Source organism: Pelophylax lessonae (assembly GCF_965119305.1).
Source record: "Pelophylax lessonae genome assembly, chromosome: 9".
Classification (NCBI taxonomy): domain Eukaryota; kingdom Metazoa; phylum Chordata; class Amphibia; order Anura; family Ranidae; genus Pelophylax; species Pelophylax lessonae.
This window is the reverse complement of record NC_138776.1, coordinates 152,015,701-152,035,411: the sequence shown is the minus strand read 5'-3', so window position 1 is coordinate 152,035,411 and position 19,711 is coordinate 152,015,701. Positions and strand designations below refer to the sequence as shown.

The window sequence follows — 19,711 nt, the reverse complement described above, 5'->3', positions numbered from 1 at the left end:
TCCTGTTCTACTAGTTCTTTCACATCATCTTCAGACAATTCATGATGTTGCGTGTGGGGCGAAGTGGATTTTCTTATCACATACTCCTCTGCCTTTTTAAGCAATTCCTGAATATTCTCATGATCTGCCACATCAACAAGGGTTTCACAGACAGTAGGGTTGACAAAACAAGCAGCTGCTGAAAGTGGCGAGAACATTTCATTTCTTGGATCTAACAATGAAGCAAAACGCTGGTTCACATTCCCTTTCATTTTCTGTGCAATTGGGGCAAGGTCTTGGTAGCTAGTGTTCTGTTTAAAGTCCTCAAGGTGGCTGAGTAGATCAAAAAGAGCAGGGACAGCTAGGGACATTGACACGGTGTCACTCTGGAGGGTTTTAGTATGTTCTGCAAAAGGCAGCAATAGGTCATGCAATGATTTGAGCTTTTGCCATTCACTAGGGAGCAAGCTGTCCCATCCCATGTTGTTCGCGATTTGGCAGACTGACTCTTTCAGTTTGAGGAGTCTTGCGATCATGTTGAATGTGCTTGACCAGCGAGTGGGGCAGTCATTGAAAATGGTCAGGCCACAATGCTCCAATATCTTCTGTGTTGCGATGGAAGACTTGTGGAAGAGGTGCACTATTGATCTTGCTTTATCCAGTATTCTCTTCACACCTGCCTCCTTCTGCAACATGTGGACCACTAGTTGTAAGGTATGCACTACACATGGTGTCCGGTCCATGACGATCTGTTGGTACCTAACAGTGGAACACAGCCAAATAAGCATAAAGTATAGAAAAGCTTTCTGTTCCATTCTATTATTTTAACATTTAACATCTTATGGGAATACTTTTAGAAAAGACTACTGGAAAAATAACAAAGATGCACCCATAGAGTAGACTAGAGCACGCGTCGGATACTAGTGCCCCCAGCCCCCCACATCAATCATCTCATATTCATGTGATAATTAACTGTCAACCGAACCGTGTCATGTAAAATAATATTAAAATTGGCTCACCCACCGTAGGTCATCAATTTCAGACTCTGCCTCAGAGTCACTTTCCGTCATGGGGAAGTCTTCCTCACTAGAGCTGGGTGGTTCTGCTGCTGCTGCGGTTTGTTTAAATGCTGCCACCAAATTGCTCCTGTTGTCTTTTCTCACTGTAAGGATCTTCCTCTTTGGTATGTCCCACTCTTGCAAGCATTTGTCCACACATGTTTTAATTGACAATAAGTCAAGTCAAGAACTCTTACACTGTATCTAATATCTTTTGTGATGTCTTTTTTGTGGGTTTTATTGAAAAAGCATTGTATTGTAGATATGTTTTAATGATTGAATTTTCCAGCATTTAAGTATTTACATTTGGTTTAGGCTGTAGAGAATCTTCCTACTGTTTTTGGAAGCAACCCAAAGGCCCAGATAGCTGCCAAAACGGTTTTCCACCTGGCATACAGACATGGAGATATTTTGCGTGAGGGCTGGAAAAATATCATGGACTCCATGTTGCAACTCTTCAGAGCTGAGCTGCTGCCAAAGGCTATGGTTGAGGTAAGTTATTTGCATTAAAGCTTCTATTCTGTGATTGTATTGCAGAGTAAAATTGATTGGTCAAGGAAAAAAAAAAAAAAAAACACTTGGACATTATTTAATTGACTTGTAAACCTTTTCAGGTTGAAGACTTTCTTGATCCAAACGGCAAAATTTCTCTTCAGCGGGAAGAAATCCCTGCAAATCGGTGAGTGAGCTATTGTTTCAGAAGTTGCAGATTTGCATTAAAGTGATTGTAAATGAAAATTTTTTATTTAAAAAAATAAATAAAAATAACATACAGTACATGTCATACTTACCTGCTCTGTGCAGTTGTTTTGCATGGAGCAGCTTCGATCCTCCTCTTCTCAGGTCCCCTGCCGGTGCTTCATTCCCCTTCCTTTTGCTGAATGCCCCCATAGCAAACCGCTTTCTGTGGGGCACTAATGTGCGCTCACTTCCAAGTCAGCTCTCTGCATCCATAAGACCCAGAGAGCACGGCTCAGCCCTGCCCCCCCCCCACACTGACTTTGATTGACAGCAGCGGGAGCCCATTGCTCCTGCTGCTGTGTGTCAGCCAATCAGGAGGGAGAGATCCGTAAGAGCATCGGGTCTAGTGCACATCGCTAGATGGAGATCGGGCTTAGGTAATTATTAGGAGGGGCTGTGGGGGGAGCTGTACACTGATGGTTTTTTACCTTTGTGCATAGAATGCACTTTAAGGATTCAGATAGTTACTTATATGATGTCATTAACATTTTGCATCTTTATTGGGTTTGTACCCCTAGTAGTGATAATTCAGTTGTAGGTGGAGTCTGGTTGGCTGAGTCGCCTTATTTGCTTAGGAACACTAATGCGAGAGCTCCGTCCTCTAGATAGTCTGTATTGCAGTTAATCTTGAGGTGGTGTTCTCATCGTTTCGTGTGCCTAAAAACCTATAATACATCAGCAACCCAACAGTATCAGTGGGATTCACTTGTGTTGGTCACAGAAGGCTAATCTGTACCTTAGTATTCACGTCCAGACATGTTACAGCTTGTGTTCCTGAGAACTTCTCCAGCATCGTGACTTTATTTTGGGTAATTGCACATTTTGCAGTTAAATTTTTAGTAAAAATTCTTGTCCCTTGAGAGAAACAGTCAGTCTTTAACATTCAGTTTATTCTACTGCCTACAGAAGGATTGGACACTGGCCTACAAAAAAAATCTGTAGGTCAGACCCGGATAACCACTCCTACCAACTTGCCTTGTTTTGTTTTTTGCTAGTGTCCTAGAATGGACATCTCTGCTGTATTAGGCCAACCTATTTTTTACTAGCTAACTTTTTTCCTTCAATTTTTTTCATCAACCAAGACTATTCTCTAAATCTCTGCTGGTGCTTGGCCTTTTCAATTGCAGATATCTGGTTTGGTTGCTCTGTCTAGATTTAGGAGTACTGAATCCGAACCCTGCTGGACTGGACATTTGAGGTATAGCAGTGACCCGACTGACTGTAACTTTACTTTGCAAAACCATGTCTAATTGGTTAAAATCCCTTAAATGATCTAACCATTGCTTCAGATGATCCATTGCACATTGAATTAATGGGGCAGATGACTGTAGATTTAAACTACAGTTGTGATTGTTTGCTGGACGCTTTTTGCTCTTTTTTTGCTGTCAGTGCGCTTGGCCAAAGTGTTGGATTGCAGACAAGAGCACCCATCTTTTTCAACGAAAAAAACCCAAGGAAGAGACTGAATTCTTCTCCCTCTCTGACAGACAAGCATTCCTTTTGTTTCTCCACCCCCTCAACCTCCACATGAAGAATACCTTCTTGGCACCCTTTCTGTACAGGAAACTTGGTTGTTAGAGAAATCCTCCTAATCAACATATGGAGCATCGGATGTTTTGGCTGTCTCTGTGCCATTGGCCATCTAAATGCAGGCTTATATCAGACAAATTCAGAAATTACAACATCAGTGGCATACATTATTCATTGGAGAGGAACCAAAAGTCTTGTTGCAGCAAAAAAAGTGGGCAGAACTTCTTGTTTAGGCCTTTTCCGTTGTGTGCATCCCAGGTGTGGTCCATTGGCAGGGACATTTCCTCAGCCAGTAGCACCTGGAACTGGGCGGGTGGTCCCTACACCCAGAGGTTTTCCAGGACCTGTGTCGCAGAAGAACCCAGATGCAGACCTGATCTACCAGGTTCAAAAATAAACTGGAAAGGTATGTACATGTACAGGAATCTACAAACGGATCAGTGGATGCTTTAGTGGTTCCATGGGAGCATTATACCCTAATCTATGCATTTCCTTACATAACTTCTTACTCGTCTGCTTAGGAGGTCAAGATGGAGAGCCTTCCTGTAATCCCGTTTGCTCTGGACTGGTTCATGTGGATGTGGTACACCAACCTAGTTTAGATTCGTGATTCCATTGGCTCTGCCAGATCATCGCTATCTTCTGTCCTGAGGACCGAAATGCCATGCTGCTGCATTTTTCCTGATTTTAACTGCATGGCTGTTAAAGGCCAGGTTCTTGGGGACAATGGTGCCTCTGATTTCTAAAATGCTAGGTTGGGACCCTTCTTCTTGCAATGTCTATCATCATACATAGAAGCAATACATTGCTTAGTTTGAGTGTCAGGGCTTCAACTTTAGTAGGAGTTTTGCTTGGAAATACATTTTCTCCTTCACAAAGGTAGGTGTGAACCAGAGTTTGAGTCTCAGAACTATTGAGAATCAGGTTTCTGTCCTTTCTATTGTTTAATGGCTATTGATCTCTGGCTTTTTAAGACCTTTTCCAGGGGGTCTCAAATGTACTTTCCCTTGTTGGTTTCTCTGTGACCCTGTGGGATCTGCATCTGGAAAACTCTGTGCATCAGAAATTGCTGCTTGAACCCATAAGGGACATTCCTCTTTCTAGTCTCATAAGGTAGTTTTCCTTGTAGCCATCACCGTGAAGCAAGGGTCTTAACTAGCAATCTTATTCGAGATTCCTTCCAGGTTTTTCATAATGACAGTGTGGACTTGAAGCCTAGGACTTCCTTCTTGGCAAAGGTGTTTCTCACCTCTGCCAGTACATTGTTTAACATCCCTCTGTCCAGCTGCAATTTGTTTAAAGGAAATTTCTATCCTTTGGATTTGATTTGTGTTTTGAGCATCTATCTCTCAAATCACTGCTTCTTTCAGAAAGATCAATTATACCAGATGCACCAGGTATGGATGCTTAGTGGCGTCTTGTTCCACCATTTATAGGTGGTTCAGGAAAACTATCATCCAGACTTTTGGTCTCAAAGTTTAGGTTCTCCCCTTTTTTTTTTTTTTTTTGTCAAGGTGAGCTTGTACTACATTTGTGAGGACCTTTTGGCATCAAACAACTGTTTCTCAAATTTGCAGTGTTCACTTTCTGTTCTCTTAAGTTCTACCATTTGGATGTTCCTGCCTCATCGATATAAGGACCTTCAGATGGCTCTTTAAACTGCAGACAGGCCCCAGTTTATATGGGGTTTTTGAGCCTATTTGTGATCATTTTCAGTTTATGATCCCTCAGTTGGAATGCCTTTTAGACATCCTGAAGGTTTAAGGCTTCTTATGTCTTCCAATGGAAAGCAAAAAAAAATGTATTTTACCCACTGCAAAGATTTTCCCCCGTGTTTATGATCATGCTCTTTTTAGTTTTTTGCTACAAAACTGAGGCATGCAGAGTTTTAGGAGGGATTATCTTCAGCTTGCCCTACAGTCTTTGTTACTGTCTAATCCTTATGTAGGCGATAGTGTAAACTCTAAGTTAGAATCCAAAAAGGAAGTTTATGGCGAGTACAAAAATCCCACTATTCCGAAGTGTGTGTAACTATATATTCTGCATTGTTATGCTAAATTATGATACCGTTAAAACTAGCCAGATAATGCCTAATCGGGCTGCTTTTGTAAGAGTTGGGCAATGATTTCAAGCAGCACATGCTGCCAGCTGGCACTGAGAGGTGTCTATGAATGGATTCCCTCCCTTCTGCATAGTTTAAAACTAAACCTGTCATGAGAGGAGCATGGAGGCTGCCATTGTTGTCACCTCATTTTCTAGATGTGTTGGTTAGCTGGCAGTTCTGACCCAATAGGATCAAGACCTAAAATAAGTGTACATGTAAGAACTTCCACTTTTTCTCTGACTTCTGGTCTGCATATCTGTCTGGGTCAGTGAGACAAAGTGCATAAAAGCATTTGGATTATTAGGACAGACAGGCAGCTAGCATGTTCAGCAATGGGTAGCATTCATATTTCTTTATCCCTTACTTTAATCCACCAGCAATCCTAGAGTAATTAGACTGTGCTTGCAGGGCCACTGTTAGAAAGCATAGGACCCTGTACTGCCTACCTTACAGGGCCCCCTCGATCCTGCACTCGACTCTGCCCCTGACCCCATGCTACAAGAAAACAACAAGAGAAGGGCGCACTGACCTTGTGCATTACCACTTAAAAGTTTATTAAAATCAAAGAAGGGTAGCGTACAATATACTCACAAACGTAGCATATGAACAAGCATATAGGAAATGGGCACCGCTCGCTTCCAGGACACTTCTCTACTGCTGGACAGCGTGATGGCGTCCTCAAAACCTAATGTGGCTTACGAGTTTTGATGGAGGTCCCTCTTCCTCAGAGCCAAAATTGAGTGGCGATTTTGGCTCTGAGGAAGAGGGTCCTCCCTCGAAACGCGTAAGCCACATCAGGTTTTGAGGACGCCATCACGCTATCCAGCAGTAGAGAAGTGTCCTGGAAGCGAGCGGTGCCCATTTCCTATATGCTTGTTCATATGCTACGTTTGTGAGTATATTGTACGCTACCCTTCTTTGATTTTAATAAACTTTTAAGTGGTAATGCACAAGGTCGGTGCGCCCTTCTCTTGTTGTTTTCTTGTAGTGCCTTTTGGATACCCTTGGTCCTGAGGGGGGCAGCAAGACCACTTCTTTTGTGTCATAAAACCGGCTAGAAGATTCACCTTCCCGCATACCACTTGAGCGCAGGAGAGATATTGTTGTTTTTTGGAAATCCTGACCCCATGCTGTCACAGGGAGTGGGGGGGGGGGGGAGATGGGGAAGACTGGTGGCAGGAGCTGGAACATGTTCTAAAAGGTTAATCTACCCTTTAATAACCAATATTTCTCTAGCGCTCATCGACAGACGTAGTCCTCGGTGATACACCACCTTCGGGTTATGTTACCTCCGCAGGAGCAGGACTAGACAGGAAATTAAAAAGCTCTGGCCACACCCTAGGGGCAGTCCCAGAGGGTATATCCTCTCTCTCTCTGCCTCAGCAAATCAGTTATTTTCTGTCTAGTTAGGAGTAAGGACCTAGACACCTTGCTGGGATCTTAGGTCCTGGCAAGAATTTTTTCTTAAAGGATTTTTTTAGACAGCTTTTTCTCCAGTGTTCCTGTGAGATCTTCAAGCAAGAAAGCTGAACTGGGCGACGGGCTGGATGTTGAGATCCGGTGGTCACCCCAGTTCAGCCTACGAGCGCGTGCAGGCCATAGCTCCGCGCTGGGTCGGCCGCGACAAAGTCCCGTTAAAAGGACTAAACCCGCGAGTTAAACGTCTCGCTGAAACGCCAAAGACCATGAGTCACTGCGTTCGTATCGGTCGACAGCCCTCCCGCCCCGGTGGAGAGGGGTACTGTCAGGAGTTGGTGCCCGCCTGGTTCCGGTATGGTGAGTAGTATGTTCCCCCTTTCCCCCTGACGGGTTTTGTGGTGAACGCGGGCCCCTCTCTGTATGGTAAGAAAGAGTCCTTTCTGTCCTATAACATGTCACAGATCCTCCTACTTTGAGTGTGATTTTTTGTGTACAAAAAGCCAGGAGGCTTGGTTTGGGAGCTAACAATCTATTGTATACATGTTTAAAAGATGTAATCTGTGGCATTCTGGGAATCTTATGGGTTTAGTATAAGCTACCTACCAGTCAGAAGCCACGGACATGTAGACTGCCTTCCAAATCAGATCTCCAGCTATTAGCAGGCCTCCCGAACGGCCATGCGGTCCGCCAGGGGCCGATACCGCCAACCACGCCATATCCCCAGGCAGAGACAGTGTTGTGTGCCCTGCAGCACACCGCCATTCAGCAGGCCGCCGCCATTTTTTCTTGCAGGATCGCACGAGCCGCCATTTTGGCGTAGCCTCGTGTCTCCAGCATGGGGGCGGCCATGTTTGAGGTGATCCTACACCTCGTGGAGCTTGGGGGAGGCGCCGGAAGGCGTGCAGAGGGGCGGAGCCGCCTCCTTTCTTCCTGGGCAGCCAGCCAAAAGACTTCCTGTTTGTCAAGACAGCGCTGTAAGCTGTTGCAGTTTAACTCTGAGCATCAAGTGGTGAGCCTGGGGGTCTATCTCTCTCTCTCTCTCGATCGATAGGGATCCCTAAGCAGGTAACACTAAGGGGCTTTTTTGTGGCGCCGGGGGTCAGAAAAGAAAAAAAAAAAAAAAAAAAAAGTTTTTTTCTTTACTTTTGAATTATATTATCCAGGAAGTAACTGGAGTTATCATGGACCCTGCCACACATATTCCCCCACCTGTTTCCCTCGAGGGGGCCTCGGGACTTCGGAGTCATTTATGACTCGGAGTCATTTACAGCAATTTTGGAGTCTATGGTGGCTCGGGTGGAGGCGGCCTGTCAGGGACGGGGGTCAAGGAAGCGACCCCCGCCTACCCCTATACCATCTGACACCTCTGACTCAGATTCAGAGATGGTCACGGCAGTTGCAGGTTCCTCTGCAAGGGCTGTTATCCCAGGTAAAGCCCCCTCAGACAGTGAGGAGGACGCTTCTTCTCTTGCTATAATTCAGGAAGAAGCATTGGTGGACGCACTAGTTGTGGCAGTGCAAGAAACCTTAAAACTTGAGGCTTTACCGGCAGAGGCAACTGAAACAGAGAGGCCTTTTGGGACTAATAAGCCCATCAAGACGGCGAAGGCTTTTCCTGTACCTAAATGTTTTGGTAATCAGATTAAAGGAGAATGGGAGCATTCTAAACGTACCTTTACTATTTCCAAGCGTATTGCTAGACGCTATCCGTTTGAGGAATCCATCATTAAGAAATGGACGGTACCACCAGTCGTGGATCCGCCTATTTCCAGGCTGAATAAAGCCACGGTTATTCCAGTGGAGGACACTTCGTCCTTTAAGGATCCGGTGGATCGAAAGATAGAAGCAGAGTCCCGCACTATCTTTTCTCTGATAGGGTCAGCATTTAGACCAGTAATCGTTATTGGTCTAGTTTCCCAGACACTTACGGAATGGGCGAAAATGGTACGCCAAGATCTTAGGGGAAAAGATATTCCCCAGGAGACATCTGATTTGATGGAACAGATCAGACAAGGGCTACGGTTTATCTGTGACGCAGCCTTGGACACTACTCCCTTATTAGGGCATGCATCTAAGTTAGCAGTGATCCTCAGACGTGTGCTGTGGTTAAAATGCTGGTCAGCTGACCTAGGTTCCAAAAAGACCTTGACCAATCTCCCCTTTCAGGGGAATCGTCTATTTGGAGCCAACCTAGATGAAATCATTAAGGATGCCACTGGGGGCAAGAGCACTTTTTTGCCACAGGCTGCAAAAGCTAAGGGACCTCGCAACAAGCGAGGACCTTTCTTTACCGCCCATAAAGGGCGCCCGGCTGGTACTAGCGGGAAAGGCAAGACTCCTCCAGGAGGGTTCAAGAAGGGGACCAACCCAGCCAAACCCGAAGCAAAGGAGTACACAGCCTGAAGGTGCGCCCCCACCCGGTTTCAGGGTGGGGGGACGTTTTCACCGGTATTCAGGACATTAGTTCGAGCATCAACCACTACTACCGGTGCGATTCTTCCCTTCCAACATTTAAGTACCACAGGAAGCGGTAGTTACCGTTCCCTGAAAAGATCTTTTCCTTTACCTTTTCCTAAGATTAGTCCCGATACCTCACAGGAATCGGATCTGGTTGACCAGATAGGCCAAGTAGCCTCTAGTCGGGTGACTTCGGTCCCTGAGGTTCAACCAGAAAAGATCACCTTTCCTGATAACTATCAGGTATTTGATAAATGTGTGGGAACAGAAAACGACCAGACTTTCTCGGATGGTCGGGGCCAGATAGCTCTAGGGACGCCTGGTTCAGATCCAATCAGCGCCAGTGGTCCTAGAAATTCTAGGCTGGCCTCCTCAAGCCGGCCTGGCCGACTTGGACATGTTAGTCGCAGACGTTCCGTGGGAACTTCGTCTCAGGGAGTGTCTGTGGTCTCAAGGACCAATTTACCTTCGTGCTTTACAGTCGCTGGTTTTAATGGCCTGGCCATTGAGACCCAAGTACTGAAGGACAGAGGTTTGTCTACTTCAGTCATTCCTACCCTTATTAAAGCAAGGAAAGCGACTTCCAGCAAAGTCTATTATCACACATGGAAGACTTATATTGCGTGGTGCGAATCTTTAGGATTTCCTCCACGTACCTATTCGGTGACTCGAATATTGGCTTTTTTGCAACAAGGGGTTGAGCAGAAGCTAGCCTTGAGCACCATCAAGGGTCAAGTTTCAGCATTAGCAATCTTCTTTCAGAAGCCTTTAGCTACCAAATCCTTGGTGCGGAATTTCATCCAGGGGGTGCGGCACCTGGCTCCTCCAGTCCGCGCGCCCTTACCGCCCTGGGATCTTAATTTGGTTTTGTCGGTTCTACAGAAACCTCCTTTTGAAAACATCAGGGAGATTCCCTTGCTTACTCTATCCCAGAAGGTGGCCTTCTTGGTGGCTATTACTTCTGCTCGCAGGGTGTCAGAACTGGCTGCATTATCATGCCAGTCACCATACCTAGTGATTCATAGGGATAAGGTAGTACTTCATCCTAAGCCATCTTTTCTTCCCAAGGTGGTTTCAGATTTTCATCTGAATGAAGATATTGTACTACCTTCCTTGTGTCCTCAGCCCAAGCATCATCGGGAACATGCGTTGCATTCCTTAGATGTGGTTCGGGCAATCAGGGTATACCTGAAATCTACGGAATCATTCCGTAAGACGGATTCACTTTTTGTGATCACGGATGGCCCCAGAAAGGGTTTGCCTGCATCTGCCGCGACCATTGCCAAATGGATTAGACAAACGGTGGTACAGGCTTATTCTATTAAGGGTCAGAGTCCTCCGTTCCCTGTTAGGGCGCACTCCACTCGAGCGCTCAGTACTTCCTGGGCCTTTCGCCATCAGGCGTCAGTGGTCCAGGTATGTAAGGCGGCCACCTGGTCGTCGGTACATACCTTTACAAAATTCTATAAAATTGATGTGACTGCATCGGCGGATGCCTCATTCGGCCGCAAGGTTTTGCAGGCCGCAATTTGAGGAGACCGGTGGTCTACCTCGAGGGTTTTTTTCTGTTTGAAAAAAAAAAAAAAAATTTTGTTTTCTCCTTTTTTGTTGAGTCTCATCATAAAGGATGAGCATTGTAAACTTCTAGTTGGCACCGGTTGGGCCTTCTAGATTGGGATTTGATTTCCATTTTCCCACCCCTCAGTTGTGATACTGCTCTGGGACGTCCCGAAGGTGGTGTATCACCGAGGACTACGTCTGTCGATGAGCGCTAGAGAAAAATGGATTTTTGTAAAATCTTACTGTAAAATCCTTTTCTCTTAGCTCATCGACAGACGTAGTCCCCGCCCCTCTGTTTTGGAGTTGGGTTGGGTTAAATTCTCTAAGCACTGCTTTTTCACATAACTGATTTGCTGAGGCAGAGAGAGAGAGGATATACCCTCTGGGACTGCCCCTAGGGTGTGGCCAGAGCTTTTTAATTTCCTGTCTAGTCCTGCTCCTGCGGAGGTAACATAACCCGAAGGTGGTGTATCACCGAGGACTACGTCTGTCGATGAGCTAAGAGAAAAGGATTTTACGGTAAGATTTTACAAAAATCCATTTTTTTCTAATATTCTTATTACACATATTCTAAAGCAGCAGAGATGTCTTACTTACTTTCAATTTTTTTTTTTTTACAACTAATTAGCTGGGATGAGTTCAGGTGTGTTCGGACCCTAGTCTGAACTTGCCTTGCTTATCCCACCAGGAAGCTGTCACAGTGCCCCACCAATCATAATTGGAGCCGAACAAGGACAGATGTCAGTGTTTTGACATCCGAGCCCATTCAGTTTTTCTGCATACACCAAGGACTTGTGCTGGCTTTATGGGTGGCCAGATGTAAATGGACTATGGGTAGTGGAGCTGCAAAGCCACTACCAACACCAGGAAAAAGCGTTTGTAAAAAGGCGCTTTTATTGGCTTTTTGCATTGGCGTCAATGCGCGTCTCGCCACGTTGGCTTTCAGCAGCGTCTCTCTGCCTCTATTCAAAATCAGTGGTTCCCTAAGAGAGCCGTCTTAGCTGATCTGACCTTAAGCACATTGATTTGAAAATAAGTCACATCCAAGTTGGATCATGATGCGCTGAGGTTCTTAAAGGGAAACCCCAAGCCAAAATTAAAAAAAAAAAAAATGCCATGCCCCCCCCAAGATCCATACCAGGCCCTTTTGAGTCTGGTATAGATTTTGAAAGGGAACCCCACGCCCAAAAAAAAAGGTATTGCGCCCCCCCCCCCTCTTCTGGATCATACCAAGCTACATGCTCTCAACATAGGGGGGGGGGTAGGTGCTTTGGGTCGGGAGGGGGGGGGGTTCTGACAACTCTGGGCGGTGGCTGTGGGGGTCTGCGGTCAGGGGGCTTATCGGAATCTAGAAGAACCCTTTAACAAGGGGGTCCCCCTGATCCCAATGGCCCCCCCCCCTTCCCATTTACCCCAAAAGAATGCAATTTTGTGCAAATAAAAACAAGAAAAAAAGTCCTTTATTAAATTTATTCATCTTTTCTTCTCCCTCCTGTCTTCTTCCTCCCGTCTTCTCCACGCTGCTGTCTTCCCTGCCGCTGACCCAGTCTCCTTCCCCTGCTGTCTTCCCACGCATTTTTTTATTTTTTTTTTCCCATTTTTGACTTGGGATTCCATGTCGAGATCCATACCAGACTCCAACGGCCAGGTATGGCTTGGAGAAGGGGGTATGCCGTTTTTTTTTTGGAGTTTCCCTTCAAAATCCTCAGGGCACAAGTCCGATCATCATGATCTGACTTGGATGCGACTTACATTCAAATCAATGGGCTCTCATAGGGAATCATTGATTTTGACATGTCAAAAAAAACCTTAGTTGAGCAGCCTTTAGCAGTGTCAGACATTTTTACAGCTGTAACTCTGATCTTCAGAACACGCTGGCCCTGTTTTTTTTTTTTTTGCAGATTGAAAACGCTATGCCACTTACAGCTCCTTAAAGTTTGTGTGTGCATGAGGCTTGAGGCCATAGAATGACATTGAAAGGTGTTTTTAAGCTGAAAAAAAAAAAAAGCGTTACGCTGGTAAAAGCAGCTTTAAAACCGCCCTGTCTGCATGAGGACGTATGGTTGGCATAACTGTAGTGCGGTTTTAAAACTTGTCCTGTAAGTGAGTTCAACTTTTTTTTTTTTTTTTGTAGTGGGGAGTCATCTGTCCTGAGTTTTGTCAGCTGGCTAACCCTGAGTGCCACTGAGCAGTCAAGTATGAGAGGACCTACTGAAAACCAAGAATCCAAGAAACTAGCATTGGAGTGTATAAAGGTATGTCAAACAAGGTCATGATGAGGGCAATTTAATAAGGGTTTTGGGCAGTATAGGCTCAGTAGAAAGTTCTGTGCATAATTCATGAAAGCATTACATCAGTTTTTTAACAGTTACAACTAGGGATGCACCGAAATGAAAATTTTGGGCCGAAACCGAAAATTCAGGATGCCCTTGGCTGAAAACCGAAACATGACTTTTTTTTCCCCAAATGATTTTAAATAAGTTCTTTCTATCAATATCACTGACTGACTGACTGACACTCACTGACTGACTGACACTCACTGACTGACACTCACTGACTGACACTGACTGACTGACACTCACTAACTGACACTCACTGACTAACTGACTGACACTCACTGACACTCACTGACTGACACTGACTAACTGACACTCACTGACTAACTGACTGACACTCCCTGACTGACACTGACTAACTGACACTGACTGACTAACTGACACTGACTGACTAACTGACTGACACTCACTGACTGACACTCACTGACTGACACTCACTGACTGACACTCACTGACTGACACTCACTGACTGACACTCACTGACTGACACTCACTGACTGACTAACTGACACTCACTGACTGACTGACTGACACTCACTGACTGACTGACACTAACTGACTGACTAACTGACTGACACTCACTGACTAACTGACACTCACTGACTGACTGACACTCACTGACTGACTGACTGACACTCACTGACTGACTGACTGACTGACACTCACTGACTGACTGACTGACACTCACTGACTGACTGACACTCACTGACTGACACTCACTGACTGACTGACTGACACTCACTCACTGACTGACTGACACTCACTGACTGACTGACTGACTGACACTCACTGACTGACTGACTGACACTCACTGACTGACTGACACTCACTGACTAACTGACTGACACTCACTGACTGACACTTACTCACTGACACTCACTGACACTCACTGACTGACTGACACTGACTGACTGACACTGACACTCACACTGACTGCCTCGCGTGCTGCAGTTAGAAGGGGTTGAGCACTAGGCTGTGATTATAAATTTAATCCGTTCTGACTTCTGACACAGGATGCAGGAGAAAAGGGGAGAAACTTTTTTTTTTTCTTACAGCACACATCGACATTACCTTCCTCCTCAGCGAAGGACAGGGAAGGGAGGAGGTGGGTGGAGTGATGCAGCGATTGGCACGGAGGAGGATGAGATCCTCCTACACTGTGCATTCTGGGTCCCTCTCCCCCGGGAAGTCACTGTAAATCACAATCGGATCGTAGCGGAGAGCACAAATGACAGGGAAATGAATGGCTTTTTACACAGATCAGCGGCCATACATTTTCGGCATATTTAACCCCTTATCGGCCGAAATGGAATAGTCTCATTTTCGTCCGAAAATATCGGTGGCCGAAATTTCGGTGCATCCCTAGTTACAACAGATTTACGTAGTCCTTATTTGGACCACTTTAACATTGTTTAGCTGTGGCTGCTACAAATTTGAAAAGAGTTGCTGCCTGTATATAGCAAAACTGGTAATATACCACCAGTTTATAGAGACAGGCCAGAGTTATCAGAAAGGGGAGGCGGAGCTGGTTGCTTTTTTTCTTTATTGTATTTTATTTATTTTTTTCAACTTTTTCATTTAATTTTTTTCACATATAAAGGTAGAAAATTGAGCCAATTGTACATACCTTGGCTCGCTAAATACATATAAAAGCAAAAACAAAGACAACAAAACTGCTTCTATGCACGCTCTGTTCACCAAAAGGGCAAGGTTTTTCTGTGTTTTTTTTTTTTCCAATACGTTTTTATTGAAAAGATACATAAACTTCCATACATCAAACAATGCAATGTAAAAGCCAAACATCTTAAATTGGCAACATTCAAGATGTCTGCAATCAGCATAACAAAATCGGTAACATAGCAAGACCTTATCCAATCAGTATGTATAAGACATCATTCATAAAATATGCAACATTAATTGGCTTGAGACATAGTTTCAGAATAGGTGGAGGGGAATGTAAAGGCGAACCAGCAGACCCATATCTTGTGCACTACGGATGCCAGATCTATATGTTCGTATATTAGATCTTCCATATGATATGTTATCTACCACCCGCAGCCATTGTTGCACAGTGGGAATATTAGGTTGTTGCCAGGGTGTTTTGTATATGTTTCGTTGGTTGCTAGTATGCAGTCCACTAGTATCCTAGCAATCAATGAACAGGGCTAAATTTGGTCAGAGTGGAGCCTAATGTTAATGCTAAGACTAGTTCTCCGTGAGGGTTGCTTTTTTGAGACTGATGGCAGTGTGTGGATTCAATGTCCATGTGACAACCCAATAGGGGCAATGGAATCCACAACCACTTCAGTCCACTGTCTATCATAACACAGGCAGACCTGATGGGGAGCTAGTTTCTCATTTTTCAAAATCAGGTAATTTCCCTTGCAATTAACATGGGTGGATTCCAAAGCTGCTTTTGGGCTGTCTTAACGGCTATGGCAGTGGCCCAATCACCAGGGAGGCAGACCTAGTTGGGGAACTAGTCTCTTAGAGTTCCCCATCACGCTACCCATGACAAAACCCCTTAGTCAGTGCTCCTCTCTACAGCGTATTACAGGCGTCCTGGCCGAGCAGGTAGCTCACTAATGGTACATTAGATATATTGAATGTACAGGCCATATACAGCAGGAGGATGAACATGAAGAGGTCGATGTGCAAGCTAAGAGGGGAAGGGGTTAATATACAGGTCATCTACAGAGAAAGACTGAACATCCGATGTAGGGGGTGTGGGGGGGGGGGGGGGGGGGGAGAAAGTTGAAAGGGTAAAAAAAGAAAGTTCCCACTGTCAGTGATATGTCCCTCACAATGAATCAGCTGCTGATGATTTATGCATTCATTTTTCATAAATTACTACATATCTTCTCCTTGCTCTGTTGAAACAGAAAGGAGAGGAACCAACACTAATAGTTTTTCCAGATGTCCATTTATGATCACTGTGATTATCAGTGATCACGTGGCACAGAGCCGCTTGAATCAGCTCAATACATTGTTTTTGTGAACTGAGCCATCCAATAACAACCGCCCGATTTATGTTTTATCCAGTGCTGTCCATAAGTAGCACTAGGTAACTTAATAGTCCACCACTCATCATTGATAAACATTCCACAGTAGAAAATCAGTTAAAGAACTAGCTTGTAAAATATAAATGTTTTTTACTTTTGCAACCTTTTCCCCATAGTTATGTGATCCAGAGAAACTCATTACAGAGAGCAAATTTCTCCAGCTGGAGTCCCTACAGGAATTAATGAAGGTAAGCAATTCAGTATAGAACATTTTTCCATTGGAACATTCCCAGAGCCTCAGTTAACCCTTTAAAGCATCTCATGAGCAATGACTGCTTTGACTTTCCTGGGATCAGAGCACAATGGAAATGTCACTTGTCCACAGTATACCGGTCTTATAGGGGGGTGATTAACTTATGCCATGGTTGCATTCTACAACATTTTTTCAATTCAAATTATGGCTGTATTTAGGCAAATGTAATTACATTTTAATAAAAATATTTAACTTTTTTTTTATTTTTTTTTTGAAAAAAGAGTGCTTGCAATCTGCGTGCTCCGTTAGCTTCAATGGAGGGCAGGTTTATATCACATAGCGGTCTTTGTGTCCCCTATGTTTTATATAATGTTTTAGTGAAAGTAAAATATAGTACTACCCAAGCACTTGCGAACCCCTCAAAAAGCGCACATCAATAGAACTTCCACAAAAAGACCTAACCACAGATTTTCTGTGGATGTGGGTTGCCTCAAATTTTTCTGTTTCTTCATGTACAGTGCCTTGAAAAAGTATTCACGCCCCTTGAAATTTTCCACATTTTGTCATGTTATAACAAAAAACGTAAATGTATTTTATTGGAATTTTATGTGATATGCCAACACAAAGTGGTACATTATCGTGAAGTGGAAGGAAAATGAGAAATGGTTTTCAAAATGCTTTACAAATATGTGAAAAGTGTGGCGTGCATTTGTATTGCATTTGTATACTCAGGACAGTTTCCCCAAAAAAGTCTCCAAGCGAAAGGGGAAGGGAAACTTCCCCTTCTCGGTACCTCAAGCTCAATACACAGAAGGTTAGAATAAAATGTCATTTTTTTATACAAAAAGATAGAAAATTGCATATCCATCAAGTTTATCAAACAGAGACACATTATTGTAAAATAATAGAAGTTGGTCTGGCAACATTCTACTAGTACTTGGTGCACTCCAATAAGGAAGCAAAAGGTGTAATGAATCCTCACTGGGCGCATAGTCCTCTACATGTTTTGCGGTTAAGCACCGGTTCTTCAGGAGGAACGCTGTAGAAACACTCTAAAATACAGTATTTTAATGCAAATAATATACAGAGAATAAATTACACACAAGTGGACTATATTTAATAATTAGGTGACTTCTGAAGACAATTGGTTCTGCTAGATTTGACTTAGGGGTATAAGACTAAAGGGAGCTGAATATAAATGCATGCTTCACTTTTTAGATATTTATATGTAAAACACTTTGAAAACCATTTATCATCACATAAAATGTCTATCACATAAAATCCCAATAAAATACATTTGTTTTTGGTTGTAACATGACAAAATGTAGAAAATTTCAAGGGGTATGAATACATTTTCAAGACACTGTTATCCCAGACAGCCTCAATGTTGAGATCCGAGCTCTTTGGAGGCCAACCATCACTTCCAGGACTCCTTGTTCTTCCTTACAGTAAGGACATTTCCTAATGACAACAGCTGTATGTTTGGGGTCGTTGTCCGGCTGCAGAATAAATTTGGAGCCAACTACATGCCTCCCTAATGGTATGGCATGATGAATAAGTATCTGTTGTGTGCTAGGGGGGAGTGACCATGGATTGCCTGGTGACAGATGTAAATGCAGGGGAAGGAAAGCGTAGCAAATATCCACACTAGATACACTGGATTGAGGCAAGTACACTTTATATGAGGATATGAGGATGTGCTTTGTTAATTTTTCCTTTCAAAGGTTTACAACCACAATTAAGGATTAGCAAGTGTGTAATATATATATATATATATATATATATATATATATATATATATATATATCTCTATATCTCGTTTTGGTGTTAATACTGCTTTAAGCCATTACTGGCAATGTGATGTCTGTAAAGATTTGGACAGCACAGTGGCTAAGTGGTTAACACATCTGCCTATTAGCACTAGGGTGGTTGGTTTGAATTGCAACCACGACACTACCTGCACAGAGTTTGTACATTCTCCCTGTGCCTGCGTGGGTACTCCAGTTTCCTCCTACTCTCCAAAGACATGCTGGTAGGTTAACTGGCTCCTGTCTAAATTAAGCCTAGTATGTGTATGTATGTGAGTGAGGGGCCTTAGATTGTAAGCTCATTGAAAGCGGGAACTGATGTGAATGTACAAAATACACACACATATATGTGTATGTGTGTGTGTGTGTGTGTGTGTATAAAACAGTGTGAATTGATAACGCTATATAAGTACCTGTAGTGAATAAAATAATGAAAAATGTGTACTGTAGACTATCTACATTTCAACTGTCATTACAGGATTGGCCATTTAACAAATTAGTGAAATAATTAGATGCAAATTAGGCTGCATTTCATTTATCAATGTCTATGCAACAGTTATAGACTGTTATATATATCCCAAGAATCCTTCAACTATAGATTTGCTGAAATTTGGGACACATAGCACTGCAGATGCACTTAAATCTCAAGAAGCATTGCAAGCTCCTGCTAGAATACAAGTCACCCCTCCTTATGGTTTAGAGATGATTTTGTCCATGTTTGCACTTTACACAAGCCTGTTGTTTTGCCCTGGATGAGCAAAGCTCAGGTTTGCTTTAAAGTCTACTTGATATTTTGATTGTCACAATAAGCTGGTTCCTCAGTATGTAAGCTTAAAGGTATATTTGGTTAGATTTTGAGAAGCTTGCCCCTATCCAGATGCATGTTCAGGGATGATCAGAAATGTAAATGCGTTTGCTCCTTTTCTGTGTTTGGGCAGTTTATGTGAAACCACGGACCCAAATGTCTTTAAGAAACAAAATAAAACAGTTTTTTGATGTAGGAAATGTTAAGCCTGTGTCTACTGTATTCCTACACAAGAATGTGTTTCTTTTTATTTAGGCTTTGATATCTGTGACTCCAGATGAAGAAACCTATGATGAAGAAGATGCTGCCTTCTGCCTGGAGATGTTGCTGAGAATTGTTCTTGAAAACAGGTGCTATGAAGAATCATGGTTTAGATAGGCATATGTTTTCTTTTTTTTTTTTTTTTGCAGGCATGTAGTACAGCCTTCATTCCAAAAAAAGGGGTGCTGTGTAAAATTTGAATAACAGAATGCAAAGATTTAAAAAACACATATAGCCATGTTTTATTCACAATAGAAAATAAACTAAATAAATATAAAAAAAAAAAAAAAAAAAAAAAAGGTAATTTTGAAATTGATGGCAGCAACACGTCTTAAAAGAGTTGGGACAGGGCCAAGTTTACCATGGTGTAGCATCAAGTCTTTTTTTAACAACACTGT

At 43.4% G+C, this 19,711-nt stretch overlaps 1 protein-coding gene across 5 annotated transcripts in view; it reads left to right on the top strand.

Moving 5' to 3' along the window:
• GBF1 (golgi brefeldin A resistant guanine nucleotide exchange factor 1) overlaps window positions 1-19,711 on the top strand; it is a 332,969-nt gene that overhangs the window by 256,067 nt on the left and 57,191 nt on the right. For all 5 annotated transcript variants that reach the window (XM_082268417.1, XM_082268418.1, XM_082268420.1 and 2 more), the window contains 5 exons: window positions 1,353-1,529; window positions 1,652-1,716; window positions 12,983-13,103; window positions 16,363-16,434; window positions 19,308-19,402. In XM_082268417.1, coding sequence (XP_082124543.1) covers window positions 1,353-1,529; window positions 1,652-1,716; window positions 12,983-13,103; window positions 16,363-16,434; window positions 19,308-19,402 — 530 coding nt within the window. The remainder of the gene's footprint in view (window positions 1-1,352; window positions 1,530-1,651; window positions 1,717-12,982; window positions 13,104-16,362; window positions 16,435-19,307; window positions 19,403-19,711) is intronic.